The sequence below is a fragment of the Zonotrichia albicollis genome, chromosome 11 (assembly GCF_047830755.1).
Source record: "Zonotrichia albicollis isolate bZonAlb1 chromosome 11, bZonAlb1.hap1, whole genome shotgun sequence".
Taxonomy (NCBI): domain Eukaryota; kingdom Metazoa; phylum Chordata; class Aves; order Passeriformes; family Passerellidae; genus Zonotrichia; species Zonotrichia albicollis.
Window position 1 is genome coordinate 16,916,968 of NC_133829.1, and position 23,464 is coordinate 16,940,431.

General features: G+C 55.4%; 2 protein-coding genes across 2 annotated transcripts; one reads left to right on the forward strand and one right to left on the reverse strand.

Moving 5' to 3' along the window:
* Positions 1-4,027: 4,027 nt before the first annotated feature.
* LOC102067539 (cytochrome P450 1A5-like) lies at positions 4,028-10,233 on the reverse strand. Its single transcript, XM_074549567.1, has 7 exons — positions 10,050-10,233; positions 8,341-9,217; positions 7,547-7,673; positions 6,325-6,414; positions 6,124-6,247; positions 5,434-5,520; positions 4,028-4,547 (listed from the first exon to the last, which is right to left on the reverse strand). The coding sequence occupies exons 2-7, from the start codon at positions 9,172-9,174 to the stop codon at positions 4,241-4,243; spliced, it is 1,569 nt and encodes a 522-aa protein (XP_074405668.1). The 5' UTR covers positions 9,175-9,217; positions 10,050-10,233; the 3' UTR covers positions 4,028-4,240.
* Positions 10,234-13,729: 3,496 nt separating this feature from the next.
* On the forward strand, positions 13,730-22,906 carry LOC102067371 (cytochrome P450 1A4). The gene is made up of 7 exons (XM_074549568.1): positions 13,730-13,777; positions 15,250-16,126; positions 16,869-16,995; positions 17,219-17,308; positions 17,386-17,509; positions 17,910-17,996; positions 21,679-22,906. The coding sequence occupies exons 2-7, from the start codon at positions 15,293-15,295 to the stop codon at positions 21,983-21,985; spliced, it is 1,569 nt and encodes a 522-aa protein (XP_074405669.1). The 5' UTR covers positions 13,730-13,777; positions 15,250-15,292; the 3' UTR covers positions 21,986-22,906.
* Positions 22,907-23,464: the final 558 nt, after the last annotated feature.

Genomic DNA, 23,464 nt, shown 5'->3' on the forward strand with positions numbered 1-23,464 from the left:
AACCCAGCCCTGCCTCTCGGGGTGCCTCCTCCCCATGCCAACCCCAAACCCGCCTCGGCTGAGGGGGACAGCCTCATTTCAGGGCTCTCCCTCCTTCCTCTCGTTCCGGGATGTTTTAAATTGGAGAGCAGGGTGGGGATGCTGGCTCTCACCAGGGATCCCACCATCTCTGTGTCCCCATCTGCCTGTGTCCCCCACTGTGACAGCACCAGCCCTGCTCTATCCACCCTGCTGGTTTGATAGTGCCAAGTGGCTCCTGCAATCTGCCATCCAGAAGCGGGGCAGGTGAGTTTTGTTTGCCAGGGAAAAGGGCCGTGGTTTGTGTTTGAAGGCCTATGGCTGGGAGTGGCCGGCTGGCTCCTGAAAATCCACGATACGCAGGATGGTTCCCAGACCCAAGGTGGCAGTCTTGGGGACACCCAGGGGACAGCCAGCCCCGAATGTATCCCAGCTCTCCACATCGTGCAGAGCTTGGGGAGCATCCACCATCCCAGAGGCTTTTGGCTCACACTGCCAGTGCTTTTGGGACCTGGTGGCCCCAGTGCTCCCATCTCTCAGCCCATGGAAAATCCTGCCAGGGTGGGTGTACAGGTTTGAGGGAATTCCTGGGATCCCAGAGCTTTTCCTGAGCAGGGCTTTGCGTGCAGGGAGGAGCTATCTCTGCATCTCTGCTGTTCCCTTCTAGCCTGGGGACAAACTCCATGCTTGCCCTCTGATTCACAGGTGCCTTGTGAATCACCCTTGAGAATGGCGCAGGGCGATCGATCAGCCCAAACTCTGCCTCCTTCCCCCGGGAGGAGCGAGGGCAGTAGGGAAAAGGATTCAGGCTGATTTGAAAGCTCTGTTGGAGCAGAGCCACGTGCTGGGTTTAAAGTGCCCATCTCCTTTGGATCCAGCTCTGCTGCACCCACAGGTCCAACCTGGACTGATTAGACAACCGGCAGCTCCCTCACCCACCAGCTCCTGCACCCCAGAAGCTGCTCAGGGAGGTTGAGCAGAGATTTTTATCCCTTCCAAAAGGCAGAAACCAGTGTGAAGTTCTGTGCATGGTGTTGGGGGGTTTTCCTCTGTCACTAGTGCAGGGGACAAACAGCAAAAGCGAGACACAGAATTATTGATCCCCACAGGGAATGGCTCCTGATAACAGATCACAAAGAGCCAAAGGACAGAAATTAGAGATGCAGGGTTCACTTTTAATTGGGAGGGCTGTTGGGTGTTAGAGCAACTCCTCTCTTCCCCCCAGGAGAGTCACAAGGGGTTGTTCTGGCCCATTTTGGGGCTGGGGACTGATTTCCCCAGAGAGGAGGTGCCACCAGCCCGAGTGCTGGCATCAGGCAGAGGGAGAAGCCTGTGTCTGCCCAGAGCTTTTCCTGCAGGAATGAGGGTGCTGGGAGCATTTGGAAGCGGAGCTGGAGCCCTGCTGCTGTGGCTGGACTCATGACTCACTTTAAAACCAACCATAAAAGCAATTTTGCATGGAGTGATCAAAGCTTCCCTGGCTTATCACCACCCCGATTCCAGTAACGAAACCGCGGAGCTCACAGACTGCCCGGGCAGTAATTGGAGGGCTTAATTGAGGAAGGTCATTAGGGGCAGGCAAAGATAGGGCAACTGGAGCCTCTCACCTCCTGTGAGCTGCTGAGGCTTTCACAGCAGCCGTGGTGATAAGGGGAGGTTCAGGCTGGATACCAGGAAAGGCTCCTCACCCACAGGGAGGGCGGGCACTGAGTGGGCACAGCCCCAGGAGCTCCAGGAGCGTTTGGACAGTGCTCTGAGGCACAGGGTGGGATTGTTGGGGTGTCTGGACTGATGATCCTTGGGGTCCCTTCCAGCTGAGGAGATTCCATGCTGTGATTTTGTGAAGCCCAGCAGGAAAGCTGGGGCCTCTGCTGGGGTCTGGCCTGTTGGAAAGGATGTCCAAGGAGTGGTGAACATGCAGGGGGTTCAGACCAAGGTCTCAGAGGTCCCTCCTGCCTTTGCAGAATTCCTGGAAAGGTCTTCCACAGCTCTGTGGGACGGTTCCATCAGCATCAAGAGAGGGAGAGGCGCTAAATGTAGGTAGGGAGTTATAAAGTGGCTGCTTTGCCTCCCGCCCCATGAAGAGAAGGGAAGGATAATTTGCCTGCCCATTCCTCTCCCCTCAAGCCTCTTCCCTTCCCCTGCTCCATCCTGACACAGAGGTGACTTCTTCAGCCCTCCAGGAATGGATCTTGGGGAGCCCTCCCACCCACCAGCAAGAGACTGTTCCACACCACTGTTGTTAATATTAAGCTGCTTATCTGCCCTGGGGCCATAAAACTCTCATCTGCAAAGGGGGAAAAAAATCTCCCTCTGTTCTTTCTATCTGCTCCTGCTTATTGCAGCCTTATCAGCACACCCAGCCAGCCTTTGGGGCATGGGAGTCACGCAATGGCTGCAGCAAACAAGACCTGTGGTCCCACAGCAGGGCCAGCATTGTGTCTCCCCCCGGGGCCAAGTCCACCCCGTGGGGACAGCATGGCATTGATGAGTCCCCAGCAATCTCACTGAACTTCTGAGTCACCAGGGTAGGCACTGAGGTGCACCTCCAGTGGATGATAACACCTTCTCCTGCAGCAGGGGAATGCTGGCCTTGGGATGCTCCTCATGGGAAATGGGTTTGGGTTTTTGGTGCATTGACCTGTGGGATGTCCCCTGTGGGAAATGGGTTTGGGATTTTGGTGCACTGACCTGTGGGATGTCCCTTGTGGGAAGTGGGTTTGGGATTTTGGTGCACTGACCTGTGTCCTTGTCATAGTTGGTGGAGCTGTTATTTGGCTGGTGAACCTCATGGGTTGTCCTAAAGCGTCCTTCCATGTTTTTTTCCAATGCCTTTTGGTAGCCTGCAGCAGGTTTGGACCTTCCCCTCCAGTGCTTTTCCTACCATATTGGGATCATGATGTTCAATGGGGAAGACAAAGCTGGTGTGATGCCAACAGCTGCTTGTGCTGGCTCAAAGAATTCGGGTGGCTCTGAGGCTGTCACCAGCAAGAAATGGTGACCAAGCAGGGCCTGGACACACAGAGTCACTGCTTTTCCCTCAGGCTGCTTTAGCAGGTCTGGACAAGCCAGGATCTCCCCGAATTCTTGGGCAATCGGCTTCCCCGTTCTCTTCCCCACCGCGCTTTCATCTCTGCCTCTTCTGGGAAGCTTTTGTGCAATGCCTGATGAGTGATTGGCATTTGGACATGGCAGGAGCTCTGGCTGCAGCCCCACTGCTCGGGGTCTGGGGCCGTGGGGGCAGAACCTTCCCCTAGCATGGGTGCAGGACAGAGCGTGCTGCCCCGGGGTGGTGCCTGTCCCCGTGTCATCCCTGCTGCCAGGTGCTGGGGCTGGCTGGGGTGGCTTTGCGTGCAAAGCTGGGGAAAAGGAGGCATCTGGCTCTGTTGGCATAGGCTGACTGGCAGCCAATGTAAACTCTTGGGTTTGAGCTGGAGCAACTCCTGGGTGTCATTATTTTCCTGCCGTGAAAACACCTTTGTTCCAGTCCAGAACAGCAGCAGTTTGGCTTTCCCAGCAGCCAGGGCTGAAGGTGTCCTTCCTTGTGTCCTCCCTTGTGTCTTCCCTTGTGTCTTTCTTTATGTTCTCCCTTGTCTATTCCCTTGTGTCCTTTCTTGTATCCTTCCTTGTGTCCTTCCTTATGTCCTTTCTTGTGTCCTCCCTTGTGTTCCTCTTTGTGCCCTTCCTTGTGTCCTTCTTTGTGTCCTCCCTTGTGTCTTCCAGGGCCACCACCGACCATGGTGGAGGAGGTGGATGAAGGCTCAAGTTGCCCCAGGCCAGGTTTAGATATTGGGAAAATTTCTTGACCATGAAGTTGGTCAGTGGTGGAGTCACCATCCCTGGGGGTGTCAAAACATGCGGCACGTGGGGACACGGGTTAGTGGTGGCCTTGATGATAATAAAGCCTTTTCCAACCTAAACAATTCCATAATTCTGTAATTCTGTTGGGGGCTGTGGGGTTATGGCATGGGTTGGCTGTCCTGCATCCATCAGAGAGCGACTCCCAAAGGATAAGGTCCAAGACTGAGTTTGGTGGAATATCCAACATTTAATGGAATATCTAATGTTAGAAAGACCAGGAAACAAAACAGGCAACAATTGCTACAAAACAAAGCAGATAAAGCAAAAGTATCAAAGGTTTCAGTTTATCCCATCAGCCTACACAGTTGTTCCAGACTCAGCTCTGCTGGCAGGACACCCTGGAGGTGTCTGTGCCCGCCGCTCAGCTCCTGCCCTTGGTGGGGAAGCGCTGCCTGGCCTGGAAGTGCTCACACCTCTTGTGCTTCAGGGACAGCCCGTAGAGCGGGGTCATGTCCACGGTGCCGCCCTCGCAGACGCTGAACTCCAGCTGCTGCAGCAGCGTGGTCAGGAAGAGGAACACCTGCCAGCGGGCAATGTTCTCCCCGATGCACCTCCTCTTCCCCAGGCCAAACGCCAGCACCTTCTCCCCGTCCTCTTTGTTCACCTTGGTCCCGTCAGCGCTGAGGAAACGCTCGGGGTTGAAGGTCTCTGGGTCCTTCCAAAGCTTCCTGGAAGGGAGAACATCGGGTGTTGGGATGGTTTCTCCTGGGGGTGGGTGTTGAGGGGACACTGGAAGGTGGTGCTCCAGATTGCAATGCAAGGTGTTTTCTATTACCATCTGTGTGGCAGATTATCTTTGTCAAGTGGGCAGTTTGCCTTATCTCTCTCTTTGAGTGACCACATTCACACCTCCCTCTGGAGGAGACATCTGCTGATAACAGCTATTGAATGTCACTGCATGGCTGATAAGAACTACAGCATCCCCTTGGGAGATGTGAGCCCAGAGGGAGGAGCCAAGCATTGCTACCCAGATATAATCTGGAGATTCTGGAACACCAGCACAGCTTCTCCAAGGGATTCCCCAGAGGAACAGCAGCTGCCTCTCCTTCCACTGGATCTTCAGAGGAAGAATGCATCCTTCTCTACAGACCCCCCTTGCTCCAACAGAACCAGCCCTGACACTGCAGGAGGGCTGAGCCACATTTCCAATGGGACTGCCACCAACACCCTGACCCACAGGGTGTCAGGTTGGGTTCTGACTCTGGCAGTGTTGTTCTAGTGCACTGCATTGTTTTTATTTGTTTTTCTTCCCTATTAAAGAACTGTTATTTCCTACTCCCATATTTTTGCTTGAGAGCCCCTTAATTTAAAATTTACAGCAATTCGGAGGGGTGGGGAGGGTTCACATTCTCCATTTCAGGGGAGGCTCCTGCCTTACTTAGCAGACTCCTGTCTTTCCAAACCAAGACAGGTGGGAACTGTTGGGAAGAACATCCCTGATGGTTTGCCACCACGGGAGGGGCCCTGTTTGTCCCTGCGGGAGGGGACCTGTTTGCCAGCACAGAAAAGGACCTGTTTTCCAGCACTGGAGGGTTTGTGCCTCACGGTACTCACTCGTCGTGGTTCACCTGCCACTGGTTGACGAACACGCAGCGATCCTTCGGGATGAAGTAGCCGTTCAACACCGTGTCCTTGGTGGTGCTGGGGAGAGAAAAGATCGAGAGCGGGTTCTTCTGCGTCCTCAGGGGACTGGCAGGCTGCTCCTGAAGGGTGTGACCCAAAGGGGTGGTTTTGTGGGGACAGTTGTGTCCTCCATGAGCTGTAACATGGTGCCTCAAGGCCACCTCATCCCTGGAGCAGCTGTGCCAGCCCACCACTGTTCAGCATCGTCACTTTTGTTGTGTTGAAGGGAAGAAAGGAGTTAGAGGAGACCCACAGCTTCTGACAAGCCAAAGCCCAACGAGTCCTGCAATGGTTTCATCTTCAAAGCCCTCTTTCTGCCCTTAGGACTGGCTAGGAAATACCCCAGATTGTATTCGGGAGGTTTAAGAGTCTTGCCTTCACTTTCAACCACCAGAAAAATTCCAGCCTCACTTCACAGCTCATTCCAGATCAGTTGTGATGTGGTTCCTCCCAAGGCAGGAAAAAAAATATAAACCCAGGGGTGCCCTGCCAGCAAAGTTTTGTGGGGTGAAACCACCCTCAAAACAAAGGATGCAACCCCAGAAGGGCAACAAGCTGGAATATTTCCCCTTCGCAGCCATCAAAAACCCCAAAGAAGGCGTTGGCTGCCCCAGCCCGTACCTGTGAGGGATGGTGAAGGGCAGGAAGGAGGAATGCCTGAACATCTCCAGGATGAAGGCCTCCGTGTAGGGCAGCGTGCCCCGGTCCGAGAGGCGCGGCCGCCGCTCACGCCCGATGGTGCGGTCTGGGGAGGGGGACGGGACAGGGTCAGCACCAGGGCTGAGCACAGAGAGCCCAGAGGGGTGCGGGGCAGGGACTCACCCAGCTCCTCGTGGATCTTCTTCTGGATGTCGGGGTTCGTCACAAGGTACATGAGGCTCCAGGACAGGGCTGTGGTTACGGTGTCGAAGCCTGGGCAAAAAGGATGGGCTGTGGGTGAGCTCAGCACAGCACCTGCCAGAACCCAGGACATCCTTCTGGCTGCCCTGGGTGATTCCAGACCCTGGCAAGGGGCTCAGAGACCTTGGCACAGAGTCAAAACCACCTGAGCCTTTGATTTTAGCCCATGGAAACAATGACCAACTTTGTGTGAAGATTTGCAAGCCACAAGATTTTGAGTAGAATGATAGTGAATTTATCACCAGGTCAAAAAGTAGAATTTTGGGGTTTTAGAATGGGGGGCAAGAAGCAAAATGGAGCAATATGGGCATGTCCTAGCCGTCGTCGTCGTCTTCTTCTTCTTCTTCTTCTTCTTCTTCTTCTTCTTCTTCTTCTTCTTCTTCTTGTCGTCCATCTTCTGCTGTGATGGTGACACTTTTGGATTGGTTTAGGACAGAGACAAACTGTCTAACATAGGTGATAGGTATTGGAAAATTATTGTAGATAAAGTACAGGTAGTTCTTAGTATAAAAAGGGAACACCACCACAAGGGCTGTCACTGTGCCACAACCCAACCTGCTGGACAGACTTCAGCAGGTCCGAAAAAGAATGTATTAGATAGAGAAAATAAACAACCTTGAAAAGCAGAGGCGAGGAATCTTGACTTCTCCGATAGCTTGGGGCTGGGTAAAAAGACTTTTAATACCGTGGGAGTCATTCCAGCAACACAAAACCTGAGAAGCACCCACCCTGGCCTGAGGGCTGACCATCTCACAGAGGAGTCTGGGCTGGCTGAGGAGGAAGGGGACATCCTGGACACGCAGCAGGGCTTGGGGCTGCCATAACAAACTTTGCTAAAATATCCTGTTCTCTCAGCCTGTCCCGCTCCTGGGTTGTGTCAGGTTTGTACAGCTTCTCCAGAACTGGGGGAATTTCCACAGAAAGGTGAATCAGCCCACAGACATGTCCCTCAGCCTGGAAAAACCACTCTAAATGGTGAGGTTCAGCTGAGCTACATAACCCATGCCCTTCACTTTTCCAGAGGAGGAGGGCGAGTGCTTAGACCCAGACCAGCTGCCTGCTTGTTGGACAAGGTAGGGTCAGGCAGGAGGAGCTGGAGAAGACCTGAGAGCACCTGCCAGAGCTGAGGAAAGGTGAAGGATACCTGCTCCAAAGAGGTCGTTCACGAGGTTGACGATCTTCTCCTTGGGGATCTGCGTGGCTGTGTTGGTTCCCAGTTTTTTGTCCAGGCACTGCTCAATGAGGGAGTCCGTGATGTCCCGGATGTTGTTCTGTGAGGAAGAGGAGGCAAGGTCATGGAGCAGGGCTGCAGAGGGGTGGGTGATCCTGGGCGGCCCCACAGAGTACTGGGGGAGCCTGGGGCCACACGAGCTCTGGGGAGCACCACCCCTCAGCTCCTGTGGTCCCTGTGGAAACAAGGAGAGGGTTCTCCGAGGAACCCGAGGTTCAACCACCAGGCTGGGCACATCACACAGGGAATGGAGGAGATCCTGAGAGGCTCATGAAGCTGAGTCTGGGAAGGTTTGGGTGGAACTTCAGGAAAATGGTACAAGGATATCAGGAAGCAAAACAGGCAATGATTGCTATAAAATGAAGCAGATAAAACAGAAGTCCTTGACAGTTTCTGTTTATCCCATCACCTCACCAGAGGTGGTGGGGCTCTGCACAGGCTCCCCAGGGAATGGGCACAGCCTCAAGGCTGCCAGAGCTCCAGGAGAGTTTGGACAACACTGTCAGGGATGTTGGGGTGTGTGTGCAGGGCCAGGAACTGGATTGGATGATCCACATGTGAGCCAGCTCAGGATATTCCATGATTCCATAATTCTCTATGATTCTGTGAGGAGGAGGAGGACTGGGGAGAGACAATGGCTGCCAGAACACAAACACCTCGCTGACAGAGAGGGGAGGAGAGCAGGGGAAGGTCCTGCCAGCTCTCACCTCATCGTAGCTCTCGTAATGCTCCTTGACCCTCTTCTGCAGGAAGCTGAGGAGGTACCTGTTGAAGTCGATGAAGAGCTTCATGCTGCGGCTGGGCAGGTAGCGGAGCAGGGGGATGAAGTCGGCGGGGTTGCCAGCAGCAGTGACAGCAGTGAACTTCTCTGTGGAATTCACCAGCCCGAGCAGCTCCTGGTCCTCGTGCTCGTAGCGCTTGCCGAAGCACATGGCACAGATGACGTTGGCCACCGACACCACCACGTACCGGTAGGGCTCAAACCTCTTGTGCTCCTCCATGACCTGCAGGAACTTGGTGACCAGGTACTCGGCCTCCTTGGAGACGTGCTCCTCCAGCAGGCAGCTGCAGGACGACGTGGGGCTGGGCGCGATGGAGAAGCTCTTCAGGGCGCTCTGGGCCAGCCTCCTGCGCGCTTTCCACACCTCCCCGGAGTCGGGGCTGAACGTCAGGCTCTGCCCATCCGCGACGAAGCGAAAGCTGTAGAGGTCGGGTCGCCCCATGAAGTCCTCTCCTTGCTTGACCAGCGCTTGGCGGATGGTGTCCAGCCCGCTGAGCACCAGCACGGGCCGTGTCCCGATGCGCACCTCCATCACGTCCCCGTAGCGCCGGCTCAGCCGCGTTAGCGCCAGGTGCGGGTCCGTGCGCAGCTCCAGCACGTTGCCCAGCACGGGAATGCCCCGCGGGCCCGGCGGCCGCCGCAGCCCCGCGGGCACGGCCGCCCGCAGCCGCTGCACCAGCAGCAGCACCGCGCAAAACGTGGCGGCCGCCAGCAGCGCCTCGCTGGCCCACACCGCCACGGGGCTCCCCAGCGGCCACATGGCAGCAGAGCTCGGTGTCACCGCCGACTCCTCACGGACAGCCCTAAGGGAGGGAGCGCAGTGAGGGAGAGCCGGAGCAGCGCGGGGCTGAGCGCTGAGGGTGCTCCTGACACTGGGACAGCGAGTGACAGCCCCATAGCAGCTCAGGGGATGGAGCTGCCCCTGCAACACACGCTGGAGTTCTGTGAATGGTCCAAACACACCCACCCATCCCTTAAGGGGGATCTCAACCCGTCAGAGACTTTGCAGCACCCCTTTCCCTGCACCAGACCCTTAGACTGGTGTGCAGACCCCTCAGGTGCAGAACTCTCAGGGTTAGGAGCTGGGGCTGGTCTCCAGGCTGAGATACCTGCAGGTGTTCCTGACAGGGACAAGGACCAGGGACAGGGAGCAACAGCCACTAAGCAGCTCAGGGGATGGAGCTGCCCCTGCAGCCCCGCTGGCACACGCTGGAGATCTGTGAATGGTCCAAACACACCCACCCATCCCTTAAGGAGGTCCTCAACCCATCAGAGACTTTGTGGCACCCCTTTCCTCACAGAAAACCCAAACCCCCACTGCCACAGCCATGGCTCCTGCCCAGGGAAGCCACTCTTGTAAAACAAGGCATGGAGAACTGCAGCTCAGCAAATCCCAGGGAAGTAGGAGCAGAGGAACAGCAGTTCCTCCGTGAATGTGGTTCCAGGACCACCAAAGCCATCAGGAGTCACAGCCAGGAGGATGGACCTGCTGGTCACAGTATTGGGGACTTGGGGATGCCACGGAGCTGCTCTGTGAGAACACAGCTCACTGGGTGAGCAGGGACACCTAAATGTCACCTTCCTGGTCCTATATCCATGTTCAACCCTTCCCAAAACACAGAAGCTGTCTCCTACCTGGTTGGTTTTACTGCCCAAGGCTCCCAGCAGGGATTGGCACCAGGAGCAGGGGAGAATCCTCCTCTGTCTCCTCAACCTTCTTCTCCTGTCACCTCGTTCTCCTCTGCCTGGTCCTTCTCCTCCTGCCACCCGGGAGTCCACAGCTGTCTAATCTCTACCCTCACTGCACCACTGGGTATTTATCTCCCTGCACCACTGGGTATTTATCTCCCTCCTCCCGTGACAAAAGCCCTTGGCAGTAGCTACCCATTAACAAACGGGCCTGACCCTGCCTGGAGCCTGCCCAAGAAGCCAGGGAAGAGCCTTTCTTCCCTCCAGGAAGCTCTAGGGCAGGAAGGGTGACTTCTCCTCCTGGGCCAGGCCCTGGAGCCTGCTGTGGGGAGGCAGAAGGGGGTCCCTAAGCCCTGTCTTGCAGAGGATGTAGAACATGTTGTCAGCATTGCTTGCCTGTGGAATGTGGGTGCCAGCATTTCCCCAAAAAATCTTTTCTGGTCTGGCCAGGCTGTTCCCAGCAGCCAGAGAGGGCTGTCACCTCCATGGCCACTCTGAGAGCTGCAGGCTGTGAGCGAGGGGACACGTTGGTGACATTCGCCATCCATCCCTGGGGAATGATCCAGCAGGTCCTCTGCCCCGGGAGCGGTGGTGGCAGCAGGATCCTCCGGGCCAGGGGCAGAGCCAGGCTCAGGTTAACGATTGGCCAGGTTTGCGTGAGAAGGCGGCTGGCTCGCTTCCCCCGGCTCCTCGGGGCAAACAGGCAGCGAGGAGGAGGAGGAGTGGCGGGGCAGAGGGGAGGAGGTGAGCCCGGCAGATAGGAGAGGTGAAGGGGCAGAACGGGGCAAGGCTGGGGCAGCTCATCCCATAAACATTGGGTGACACCCAGCAGGGAAATGCTCGTGCCAGCGGGGCTGCTGCTCCAGGCGGGGCAAAATTCAGGGGAGTTTGGAAAGTGCAGCTGGGATGAGCAGGAATGAGCCAGAGTCTGGTAGTCTGGCACGAAGTTTCCTTCAGTCTTCGAAAATTCCAAGGGGAATTTGGCCCAGGTAAAAGCTGAGCTAATATTTAATAAAGGCTTTCAACATCTGGTCTAATCGGGCTCGTTAATAGCAATGAGGCCGTTCATTAATGTTTGGCAAGAACAATTACAAAACCCCGGCTGCTAATATTCCTGCTGGTAATTCCCGGGAATGCCGCAGCCCTCCTGGCCCCGGCAGGACTCTTGGGAACGCTGTTGGGGAGGGAGGCTGCAGGAGCAGGGCTCGTCCAGGAGGCTGGATCCTCCCATCCCTATGGATCCACCCGGACCCATTGCAGGGGGTGGGGTTGGGGGGCTGAGTGACCCCTCTCCCTCCCCAGCAGCATTCCAGACCTTGTGCTGATGCTGAACCCCCTCACTCCTCACCCATCGCATCCCAAAGCTCTGGAAAAGCTGGGGAGAGTCCCGGAGAGGTTCCCCAGGACCCTCTGCCAGCCTGTCCCATCCCTCCCCGTGGCTGCCAAGCCGTGCGAGGGCAGGGTGCCACCTGATGAGAGCAGCGTTAAGAGTTGCTGCCAGGCAGCCTCACACCCCGAAAACACCCCAAAAACACCCCAAAACACCCTCAGCCGCCTTTGCTGAGCCCGCGGATCCCCGGGGACGCTGCCAGCCCCCTGTCCCTGCTGGGTGTCGCTGTCCCCTCCGTGTGTCACCACCCCGCGGCGCCGGGCTGTGCGTGCGGGGACAGGCGGCAGCGGCACGGTGACGGTGCCCGCAGCCACGCGTGGCACGGCGTGCGTGACACCAGCCCGTGCCCACGCCCGAGGGACACGGAGGGGTTGGCAGCCCCGAGCCTGTCCAGCACACGGATGCGGCTCCGTGCGGAAACACGAGCGGGAGGGACGCGGGGACACTCGGACAGACACACAGAGCGTTGTGCCCGGTGTCGTATGAGGTGCCAGAGCCATCCCCGGCCGGGCTTTATGGACGCCCTGACGAGTGTCCCCAGCCTTGGGGCACCTTTGTGACGTTTGTGGCCAGCAGCCCCGCTCCGCTCCGTGTCGCCTGGCGCTAAGAGGGGACATTTCAGGCGGCACTCCCTCCTCTCCCTCTCCTCGTGGCTGGAAAGGGCTGGGATGGCCGTGTCCTCTCGAGGGGACAGGAGTGACAGGGGCAGTGCCGTCCCGTCGCAGGTGATGCAGCCTCCTGCGGCAGAGGGCACCTCTATTGACACCGACGACTGTCCCCAGTGTTGGGGACTCCCCCCAAGCTCCCCAGCCCGCAGCCAGCCCTGGGGGGAGCTGATGCTGAGCTGCTCCGGCGCCGCCCTGACCCCGGGCCGGGCTCCTGGACGGGAGGACACCGCCCTGGTCCTTTAAAAACCATTTCCCCCCCCACCCACCCGTAGCGTGACTGCGAGTGACCAGGACGGCCCTCCCGGGTCTGGCCGGAGCCCCTTCGCACGCGATGTCCCTAACGCCACCCCCGGGACCCCCCGGCGGGGCGGGACCCCCTATCCCCCCTATCTGGCCTATCTCCCACCTCGTGGCGGCTGGGCTGGGAACAAAGATGAGGGCGGAGGGGACAGATTTTGGGAGCGGGCTGGTCGCCCTTGTCCTCGCTGCAGGGCAGGACCTGGCCTGTCACCCCGCGGGGAGCGGGGCTGGGGGCTTCAAACTCTGCCCGAGCCCCTCTTCGGACCCCGACCATCCACCCTGGCTGCACCATCCGTGCCCGCCTCCCTCCGGCTGCACCCTGTGCCCCATGCCAGCCCCACCTCGCCCCTCGGGTGGCCCTGTCCCAGGGGGCAGAGGTGACACAGGGCACGGCCGCTTCTCACGCGAACCTGGACAATCTTTAACCGGGCCGGGGCAGGCAGGGCCGTGACCCCCGGGGCTGCCCCGCCGCCCATGTCCCCCGCCGGGTCCCTGCGGAGCTGTGTGGCGGTCCCGCAGCCCGAGGTGCGGGGACACGCACGGAGCCGGTGGCCTCGCTCTGCCCTACCGGGCACAGCGGCTGCGGGACGGGGGTGCGCGATGGCCGAACCCCGCGGCGAGCGGTCCGCGCTCATCCCCGCGTGTTCGCGGAGCCGAACCCGCCAGTCCCCCTCTCCCGGCCCGCACGGCGCCGCCCGGGGCGGGTTTCCCACGCTGCCGCTGTGCCCGCGGCTCCGGGAATGTGCCGCGGCTGCGGGCACCGGGGCTGGACGGAACCCTCTGGGTCTGGGGGCGAGCGGGGCAGCCGGGCCGGCCCCCGAGGGGGTCCTGGGGAGCAGCGGGGCGCGGGACCGGCGCCTTTAAGATCCTGCCGGTAGCGTGACTGGAGTGACCGGGGCGGTGCGGGTTTGCCCAAACATCCCGCCCTCTTCGCACGCGATGCCCGCCCCGTGCTGGAACCCACGGGCGGCACCGACACCCCCGCACCCCCGCACCCCACGCCACGACTTATCGGGACCCCCCCCCCCTCCCTTTCCTGACCCTCCCATGCCCGCCTCGCAGCCTCTCCCCAAGGGATGCGCACGGAGCGGGGGTCCCGCACCCCACGCGTGGGGGGAGCCCCGGAGAATGGGGGGAACCGGGGATTGGGGGGATGGGGGGGGTCCGGGGAGTTCTTGGGGAGTTGTGGGTCACGTGGCGGGAGGCGGCCTGGCCAATCAGCGCGCGGGGCGATGCATATAAAGCAGGAGCGGCGGGCAGCGGGCACCTGCCGCGGGACCGGGCTCTTCCCGCCGCTCCGCACCGTTCCTACCGAGGTGAGTACCGGAGAGCCCGCACCGCCATGGACTGGGGCTGGGGGGGACTCTTTCAGCACCCCTGGGTGATGGACAGCCCTGCCGTGGGCTGTCCTGCCTTTCCGACCCCAGCAGCATCCTCCCCCCACCTGCTGGAAGGTGATTTGGGAGGGGCCTGGGGGTAACGCTCCCCTCGCGGGTCTTGGCGCTGCCGAAGGCTGGGAAGGGGTCCCGGCTGAGCTGCACCCGCTGCCTGCGAGGTCACCAGAGCCCCCCTGGAATCTCCCCCGTGGGTGCCTGTGGAACCCTGCCAAACCCGAGGGAAGGGGAGATTTAACAGCCAACCTCCTCCCAGCCCTGCTCGGGGCTTTCAGATGGATTTCTTCCCGTGAGGAGTTGGGAATTGGGCTCGGTGATCCTTAGGAGTCCCTTCGAACTTCAGGGATTCTGTGATTCCATGGTTTGTGGCAGAGCTGGGAGCGGGATGCACCCATCCCACTGGCCCCCGCTGCAGGCAGGGTTATTTTTCATGCCATGGTTCGATCAGGGATGATCCCTGGCACTGCTCGGGAGTGGTGGTTCGGTGACTCAAATCAGGATCAGCTCTCCTCCAGCCGAGTGCTCTGGAAAAAATCTTTGAGGATGAAACAAAGGTCCTGTGGTTAAGAGAGCACCTTTACTTCCCTGGCACGTAGACAAAAAGTTGGGGGATCTATTCCTCCCGCTCTTGGCTAGCAAAAGCTCTGCTTTTTACTGTGAGGAGTTTCCTAAAGTGCAGCAATTGTGGATCACAAGTGAAACCCAGCTCTGCTCCTGTCCTGTGCTGTCACACCTGCAGGTGTGTCAGCCCAGAGACCAGCCCCAGCGCCTAACCCATCTTTGGTTTATTCCTGAGGGTCTGCTGTGGGGAAAGGGGTGCCACAAAGTCTCTGATGGGTTGGAGTCAGCTTCTGTGTTTTGGGAGGGGTTGAATGTGGATATAGGACCAGGAAGGTGACATTTAGGTGTCCCTGCTCACCCAGTGAGCTGTGTGTTCTCACAGAGCAGCTCCGTGGCATCCCCAAGTCCCCAATACTGTGACCAACAGGTCCATCCTCCTGGCTGTGACTCCTGATGGCTTTGGTGGTCCTGGAACCACATTCACGGAGGAGCTGCTGTTCCTCTGCTCCTGCTTCCCTGGGATTTGCTGAGCTGCAGTTCTCCATGCCTTGTTTTACAAGAGTGGCTTCCCTGGTCAGGAGCCATGGCTGTGGCAGTGGGGATTTGGGTTTTCTGTGAGGAAAGGGGTGCCACAAAGTCTCTGACGGGTTGAGATCCCCCTTAAGGGATGGGTGGGTGCGTTTGGACCATTCACAGAACTCCAGCGTGTGCCGCCGGTTCTGCGGGGGCAGCTCCATCCCCTGAGCTGCTATGGGGCTGTCACTCCCTGTCCCCCCCTCCAGCGCTCAGCCCCGCGCTGCTCCGGCTCTCCCTCACTGCGCTCCCTCCCTTAGGGCTGTCCGTGAGGAGGCGGCGGTGACCCCGAGCTCTGCTGCCATGTGGCCGCTGGGGAGCCCCGTGGCGGTGTGGGCCAGCGAGGCGCTGCTGGCGGCCGCCACGTTTTGCGCGGTGCTGCTGCTGGTGCAGCGGCTGCGGGCGGCCGTGCCCGCGGGGCTGCGGCGGCCGCCGGGCCCGCGGGGCATTCCCGTGCTGGGCAACGTGCTGGAGCTGCTCACGGACCCGCACCTGGCGCTAACGCGGCTGAGCCGGCGCTATGGGGACGTGATGGAGGTGCGCATCGGGACACGGCCCGTGCTGGTGCTCAGCGGGCTGGACACCATCCGCCAAGCGCTGGTCAAGCAAGCAGACGACTTCATGGGGAGACCAGACCTGCCCAGCTTTCACTACATCTCCAACGGGCAGAGCCTGGCGTTCAGTCCCGACTCCGGGGAGGTGTGGAAAGCGCGCAGGAGGCTGGCCCAGAGCGCCCTGAAGAGCTTCTCCATCGCGCCCAGCCCCACGTCGTCCTGCAGCTGCCTGCTGGAGGAGCACGTCTCCAAGGAGGCCGAGTACCTGGTCACCAAGTTCCTGCAGGTCATGGAGGAGCACAAGAGCATTGACCTCAACCAGTACCTGTTGGTGTCGGTGGCCAACGTCATCTGTGCCATATGCTTTGGCAAGCGCTACGAGCACGAGGACCAGGAGCTGCTCAGGGTGGTGGACCTGGGGAAGGAGTTTGGGGAGGTGGCTGGGGGCGGCCACCCCACCGACTTCATCCCCCCGCTCCGCTACCTGCCCAACCGCACCCTGGAGGCCTTCAAGGACATCAACCGGTGCTTCAACGCCTTTGTGCAGAAAATTGTGCAGGATCATTACAGCACCTTTGACAAGGTAAGGGCTCACATGCTCTTGGATGTGGGTGCAGATGCCTGCAAGTGTCCCCTTCTGCTGGTTTTTGGCTTCTTTTTTCTGCCTCTGTCAAGGCTGGGATTGAAGGCACTTGAGATGGTGGTTCACCTTCAGGCTCAGATGTTTATTATTTATTATCTCTGTTACAGTCTCACAGCAGTGAGTTCTGCAGTCTTTCATTAAGGAGGCACAAAATTATTAACTATCTCTTGTTACAAGGTCTTTTACGGCTAAACTGTCCAATTAAGAAATGACAGCTAATTACAAAATTGCCAGTTACAAAATACCACCCAAACCCATGAAGAAGAAGGAAGAAGAAGGAAGAAGAAGGTAAAGAAGAACAACCAGCCCCCATCCTAAAATCTCCATCTTGCTCTATATTTATTGCTATATTCTAAAACCCCAAACTCTAAGTTTTCCACGCTGTGACATTACACACTTCTAATCGACTACACATTTAGAACCAGAGCACACAGTCTCAAGCTGCACCAAGGGAAATTTAGGTTGGATATCAGGAAAAAGTTTTTTACAGAAAGGGTGATAAAGTTCTGGAATGGCTGCCCAGGGAGGTGGTGCAGTCCCCATCCCTGGGTGTGTTTAACACAACCTGCATGTGGCACCGGGGGCCAAGGTCTAGGTGAGGTGTTGGGGCTGGGCTGGATTGATGACCTTGAAGGTCTCTTCCAACCTGGTCATTCTGGGAATTCTGTGGATTCTTCCCCAGGGGCACATCCGGGACATCACGGACTCGCTGATTCAGCACTGCCAGGAGAACAGTGCTGGGGAGGATGCCCACGTGAAGCTCTCCGACGAGAAGATCATCAACATCGTCAACGACCTCTTTGGGGCAGGTGGGAATGTTTCTGAGGGCAGCATTGGATCTTTGGGACACGAGGCTGGGTGGGGACATGGAGATGCTGGGTGGACACATGGGCACCTTTGGGTCTGTGGAGCTGCTCTTGGGTGCCCTCCTGAACACTTTTTGGGGGAGCAAACATCTGGAGCAGTGGAATCTGAAACACCCACTCACCTGTCCTCTTGTGATCTCTAAATGCCTCCTCCACACCCACCCAGGCTTTGACACTGTGGCAACTGCCCTGTCCTGGAGCCTCATGTATGTTGCCTTGTACCCCGACGTCCAGAAGAAGATCCACGAGGAGCTGGGTGAGTCCCTGCCCCGCATCCCTCTGGGCTCTCTGTGCTCAGCCCTGGTGCTGACCCTGTCCCGTCCCCCTCCCCAGACCGCACCATCGGGCGCGAGCGGCGGCCGCGCCTCTCGGACCGGGGCACGCTGCCCTACACGGAGGCCTTCATCCTGGAGATGTTCAGGCATTCCTCCTTCCTGCCCTTCACCATCCCTCACAGGTACGGGCTGGGGCAGCCAACGCCTTCTTTGGGGTTTTTGATGCCTGTGAGGGGGAAATATTCCAGCTTGTTGCCCTTCTGGGGTTGGATGCTTTGTTTTGAGGGTGGTTTCACCCCACAAACCTTTGCTGGCAGGGCACCCCTGGGTTTATATTTTTTTTCCTGCTCTGGAAGCAACCATATCACAACTGATCTGGAATGAGCTGTGAAGTGAGACTGGAATTTTTCTGGTGGTTGAAAGTGAAGACAAGACTCTTAAACCTCCTGAATACAATCTGGGTATTTCCTAGCCAGTCCTAAGGGCACAAATAGGGCTTTGAAGATGAAACCCCTGCAGGACTCGTTGGGCTTTGGCTTGTCAGGAGCTGTGGGTCTCAGCTAACTCCTCTGTTCCCTTCAGCACAACAAAAGCAACAGCGTTGAATGGCTACTACATCCCCAAGGACACCTGTGTGTTCATCAACCAGTGGCAAGTGAACCACGATGAGTGAGTATCCCAAACCCTCCCTGCTCATCCAGGCTGCTGTGGCTGCTCTTGGCATTCAGATCATGCCTATCCTCATGCCAAAAAAGAACTGGATTGTGTACAAAAGGGTAGATTGGACCAAAAATTGTGTGGGTTTGATGCTGAGCCCATCCTTGGCTCTGCTGGGCATGGAGCCTGTCCAGCTTGACTTGGCCCCCAGTTCAGCAGCTCCCCAGCACGAGGGATTACATAATTGATGAGCTGCTCAGTCAGCTGGGTAGTCAGGAATCAGAAAATCCTGCTGCCAAGCAGATCCTGTGATCCGAGCTCTGGATGTGCTCAATGGGAATTGCTCACTCCTCTTTTTAAGGGAGAAAAATGTGGTGATGTGACCCTGCTAAAGTCCACGGGCTCGTGTTGTGGTTGCTGATAATCAGCTGTGGGAATGATGGGAGGACTGGAAAGCAGAGCCCCATCCTGCCCCTCCACTGCTTCCCAGCAGAGGCATTCCAGCAGGGAGTTAGCTAAGGCTTGATCCAGGAGGGGGTTCCCAGATGGGGTGTTTTGGATCAAAGCTCACGATGTTTGTATCCAAACACCCCACCCAAGAGGCCAGAAACTTTCTGAAATCTCTCCTGCTCCTGCCTGAGTGTAGGATGGAAGCGCTGTCCTTAGGGCAGAGAGGATTCCACATATCCCAGCAGAAATTCCCAGCTGACACACTGTTAAATCCCACCTGGTGCCTCCCAGCAGCTGCACTGGGGCAAGCTGGGAAGTTCTGCTGAGAGGATTCCACACAGGAAACCCCCCTGGTCTCTGTTTTCCCTGTTTGAAGGGCTGCTGGCAGATCCCAGTGATGAAGCTGCAGGTTCTATGGCTGCTGGGATTAAATGGATGGAATGAAATCCATCTCTGGCGTCTGCCTGGGCAAACACAGCCCTGGGCTGAGCTGATGGAATCTGACATGAGTTGGTGCTGTAAATCAGGACCAGAGCTTGCCAAGGGTGTTTTTGGGTGTTGGGGTGAGGCAGTGCTGCAAAGCTCCTCTCTGCAAGGAGGGGTTTTGGTCACTGACCCCATTGCAGGGGGTCAGAGCCATCACAGTGCCCAAGGGCTGGAACCCTCTGCTCTGGAGCTGGGATCTGGGGCACCTCAGAGCCCCTGGCAGGGCCTGAAAGGGCTCCAGGAGAGCTGGAGAGGGACTGGGGACAAGGGATGGACAGACAGGACACAGGGAATGGCTCCCACTGCCAGAGGGCAGGGATGGATGGGATATTGGGAACTGGGAATTCCTCCCTGTGAGAGTGGGTAGGCCCTGGCACAGGAGAAGCTGAGGCTGCCCCTGGATCCCTGGCAGTGTCCAAGGCCAGGCTGGATGCTGTATGGTCTCTACAAGCCAAGTCTCATAAACTCTTGGAGATCTATATCACACCCAAGTTAGCTCAGCTACCCTAGAAGGCATAAAATGAGCAGGATGACTTCTGTGGTAGTGTTGGAAACAGGAAAGTTTTAATAAAAGGCAAAATAACCAAACTCTTTACAGAGAAAAACCAAGCCTGGTGCAAGAGGTTCTTGCCCCTGGTAAAACACCTCACAAAAGCCATTTGTTTCTTTGTTCTCTTCTTTTTCCATTAAGTTGCTTAGGAGGGACTTTTTAGCTCCTGTCCAATTTGTTATACTTAATTTTGAGGTGAAGTCCCCCAGGTCCTATGAGGTGTCTTCTTTGCTAATTGAGGACAGAAACTTCTGGGCTTTTTTCCTTTTTAAGGAGACAAAGGATAGTTTGATCACTCTGTCAACAGAGGGCACATTCCTATAGCTGGACAGGGCTTGGAGCACCCTGGGATGGTGGAAGGTGTCCCTGCCATGGCAGGGGTGGCACTGGACAAGCTGTTACGTGACCCTGTTATAAATGAATATTTCAATTTAGTAATTAAGGAAATTTATTAAATAATCCAAGTATAAATTTGGAAAAAGCTACAGACAATTTGACTCTGAGCCAGGTGATCAGAGTTGGGGAACCCAGGATTTGGTTTCTATTGCACCAAAGTCCCCGTGGGTCTCCAAAAGTTTCTAAGAGGCTTGTTTTATAGTCTTTTTGGGCTCTGGAAGGGGCCATTCTTTAGCATATTTTAGCATATTATTGGGTTTTCCTTTCTTGCTGCCAAGTTTCCCGGAACTGGCAGATAATTGCTGTAATCCTGGAAGTCAGTGGAAATTTTCTGGGATAAACTTCTGGCATCGAATATTATCTTATTGATGATGCCTCTCAAATGCCTCCTGCTGGGGTCATGTCAGATGAAAAAAACCCCTTGAAATATCCATCTCTGGAGAGTGTCCTCCTGGTGTTGGAATCTCCATCATCTCCATCCTTATCACTTAGCCTATTACTGCTTGTTGCCCAACACTGGCTTTAGTACAAAAAATGCCAGGGTTTTAATTTCTTTGAGCACAAATTATTTTATAATATATTATATATATATATATATATATATATATATATATGTATGTATGTCTTGGTTTGGAAAGACTGGAGTCTGCTAAGGAAGGCAGGAGCCTCCCCTGAAATGGAGAATGTAAATCCTCCCCACTCCTCTATATTGTTATAAATTTCAAATTAAGGGGCTCTCAAGCAAAAAATATGGGAGCAGGAAATAACAGTTCTTTTAACAGGGAAGAAAATAAAAGGATAAAATGAACAATGCAGTAAACTAAACCAACACTGACAGAGTCAGAACACAACCTGACACCCTGTGGGTCAGGGTGTTGGTGGCAGTCCCATTGGAAATGTGGCTCAGCCCTCCTGCAGTGTCAAGGGTGGTTCTGTTGGAGCAAGGGGGATCTGTAGAGAAGGATGTATTCTTCCTCTGAAGATCCAGTGGGAGAAGAGACAGCTGCTGTTCCTCTGGGGAATCCAGTGGAGAATCTGTGCCGGCGTTCCAGAATCTCTAGATTATACCTGGGTAGCAATGCTTGGCTCCTCCCTCTGGGCTCACATCTCCCAATGGGATGTTAGAGTTCTTATCAGCCATGCAGTGACATTCAATAGCTGTTATCAGCAGGTGTCTCCTCTGAGGGAGGAGTGGTTGTGGAAGAGATAAGGAAAACTGCCCACTTGACAAAAGACAACTACCATAGAGATAGCAAATAGAATACATCTGGCTTGGCAATCTGGAAAAATATATTATATATAATGTCTCATATTTTATATATTATATTTTATTTCATTATGTAACATTTTATTATAATATATTACATTTTATTTGAGTTTATTTTTTAAATTATTTTTTCTTTTTTAAGTTTTTAACCCCAAAGGGAGCTGATTCTGGTCTTTCTCCTGTGTAAAGGCAGAAAGGTGGTGCCAAGCTTTGGATCAGTTCAGGGCTTCACTAAAAATCAGGAGTAGCTTTCTATCCCTGAAAAACTGGAATCAATATTATATATTTTTATTCTTTTGTTTTATTTTTAAAATGTATTGTACTTTGATGTTATTTTTAAGTTTTATTTTAAAATTTAATTTTATTTTTATTATATTTTAAAATAAATAATATATTATATTTTTATATCTACTATTATACTATATATTATACATTATAATACTATATGTATTATATCATAAGTGATATACCGCCGTGATATACCACCGTAATATACCGTAATGATTATTCCACCCCTGTGACGACGTGTCCCCTGTGTGTCGCAGGGCGCTGTGGAAGGAGCCCTCAGCCTTCAGGCCCGAGCGGTTCCTGAGTGCGTCGGGGACGGAGCTGAACCGCGCCGAGGGCGAGAAGGTTCTGGCCTTCGGGCTGGGCCGGCGCCGCTGCCCCGGCGAGACCATCGGCCGCTGGGAGATCTTCCTCTTCCTCACCACGCTGCTGCAGCAGCTGCACTTCAGCCTGCGGCCCGGGGAGCCGGTGGACATCACCCCGCAGTACGGACTGACCATGAAGTACAAGAAGTGTGAAGCCTTCCAGATCCGGCAGCGGTTCCCCGAGAAGAGCTCTCTGTGAGCTGCTGCAGGGGGTTGGAGGCTCTGCCCCTTGCTGTGTATCCTCTGGAGGATGGTTCCTCTCCTGGGGCGAGAGCTGGACTTTGTGGGGCTCTTCCCAGCTCCATCAGCCCTTCCCACATGGATGATTCCCAGAGGTGTCTTGGAGAGATGCACCCTGTGGTGGGGAGGGTGGGATGTGCTCCACCTGCCCTGGGCAGCTCCCTCCATCCAAACAAATATAAACCTGCAGGTTCTTCTCAGGGAATCCTGCCCAGCCTTATCCCATGGGGTGAAATCCTCTTTTCCAGCTCATTGCCCCACTGGGAATGGATCCTTCCTGCTGCTTCAGAAAGGTTCTGGAGTCTTCAGCAGCACCCACCTCGAGGGGACCTATCCCGGGTGCACCCACACACCCAAATTCCTTGAATGTAAACTCGTGGAGTGAATTCCTGAGTGTTCCTACTCATTTAAAAAAAAAATCCACCACCCAGATTAATAAAACATCCACCCTATCCCGGGTGCACCCACACACCCAAATTCCTTGAATGTAAACTCGTGGAGTGAATTCATGAGTGTTCCTACTGATAAAAAAAAATAAAAATCCACCAGCAGAGCCACTCACAAATTGAGGTTTTAAATCAATCCCTACCATGAAAATCTCAAGGGACTGGGGAAAATGGACAGGGAACTTCAGGACTCTCCAGCTTTCAGACTAACTATGCATTTGCTGCCTTTTTTAATATCAGGGGTTTTTTTCCTTATCAAGCAATAGATTTCTATATCCAGGTTAAGGAGTTTTCAGGTTTGCAGGAGGTGCCTTTTGCTGCATTCAGCTTTACCAGTGGGAAGGTGAAGCAAATGGAGCAGCAATTCCTGCCTGTTTGTGCCTTTTTGGGATGGAAACCACACCATATTTCTAACCCAATAAATAATTACATGAGCATCTTTTAAGTCTCTTTCTGATCTTATTCCAGTGGGAATTTTTTTTTTTTTTGGCCGGGGGGGAAAGCACCCTATGTCCCTCTATCATCCCTAAAAATGTGAGTTGGTGCGCTGGATTGGCTTTTTTCCTGTGGGAAATGAGAGGGCTGTGACTCCAGTGGCACTGGGGGAAGTTTTTAACCCCAAAGGGAGCTGATTCTGGTCTTTCTCCTGTGTAAAGGCAGAAAGGTGGTGCCAAGCTCTGGATCAGTTCAGGGCTTTACTATAAATAGGGAGTAGCTTTCTATCCCTGAAAAACTGGAATCAATGGGTCAAACCCAGCCTTTTAGGGAGGCATCTGTGGGGAGATGTTTCATCCCCATCTCAGAGCACCATTAAATGCAAAGCTTTGCACACTTTCCCTTAAAAAACAAACAAAGAAAGGCAATAAATACGAATTTCCAATGGAAATATGAAGGGACTTTATGGAAAGTTGGGGTCTGTTCTTCTCCAAGGGCCGTTCCTGCAGGGATCAGCCCTCCAGAGTGCCCAGCCCCACCAGAGCATGGAGTTATTG

What these genes read in the sequence shown, in the direction of transcription:
- LOC102067539 (XM_074549567.1), bottom strand. Translation starts at nt 9,174, where the DNA reads ATGTGGCCGCTGGGGAGCCCCGTGGCGGTGTGGGCCAGCGAGGCGCTG. An exon ending in GAACGACCTCTTTGGAGCAG is followed by an intron (nt 6,415 to 7,546) that starts GTATCCTTCACC and finishes CTTTTTGCCCAG; the next exon opens with GCTTCGACACCGTAACCACA. An exon ending in GAAGATCCACGAGGAGCTGG is followed by an intron (nt 6,248 to 6,324) that starts GTGAGTCCCTGC and finishes CCCCCTCCCCAG; the next exon opens with ACCGCACCATCGGGCGTGAG.
- LOC102067371 (XM_074549568.1), top strand. Translation starts at nt 15,293, where the DNA reads ATGTGGCCGCTGGGGAGCCCCGTGGCGGTGTGGGCCAGCGAGGCGCTG. An exon ending in ATTACAGCACCTTTGACAAG is followed by an intron (nt 16,127 to 16,868) that starts GTAAGGGCTCAC and finishes ATTCTTCCCCAG; the next exon opens with GGGCACATCCGGGACATCAC. An exon ending in CCCTTCACCATCCCTCACAG is followed by an intron (nt 17,510 to 17,909) that starts GTACGGGCTGGG and finishes TGTTCCCTTCAG; the next exon opens with CACAACAAAAGCAACAGCGT.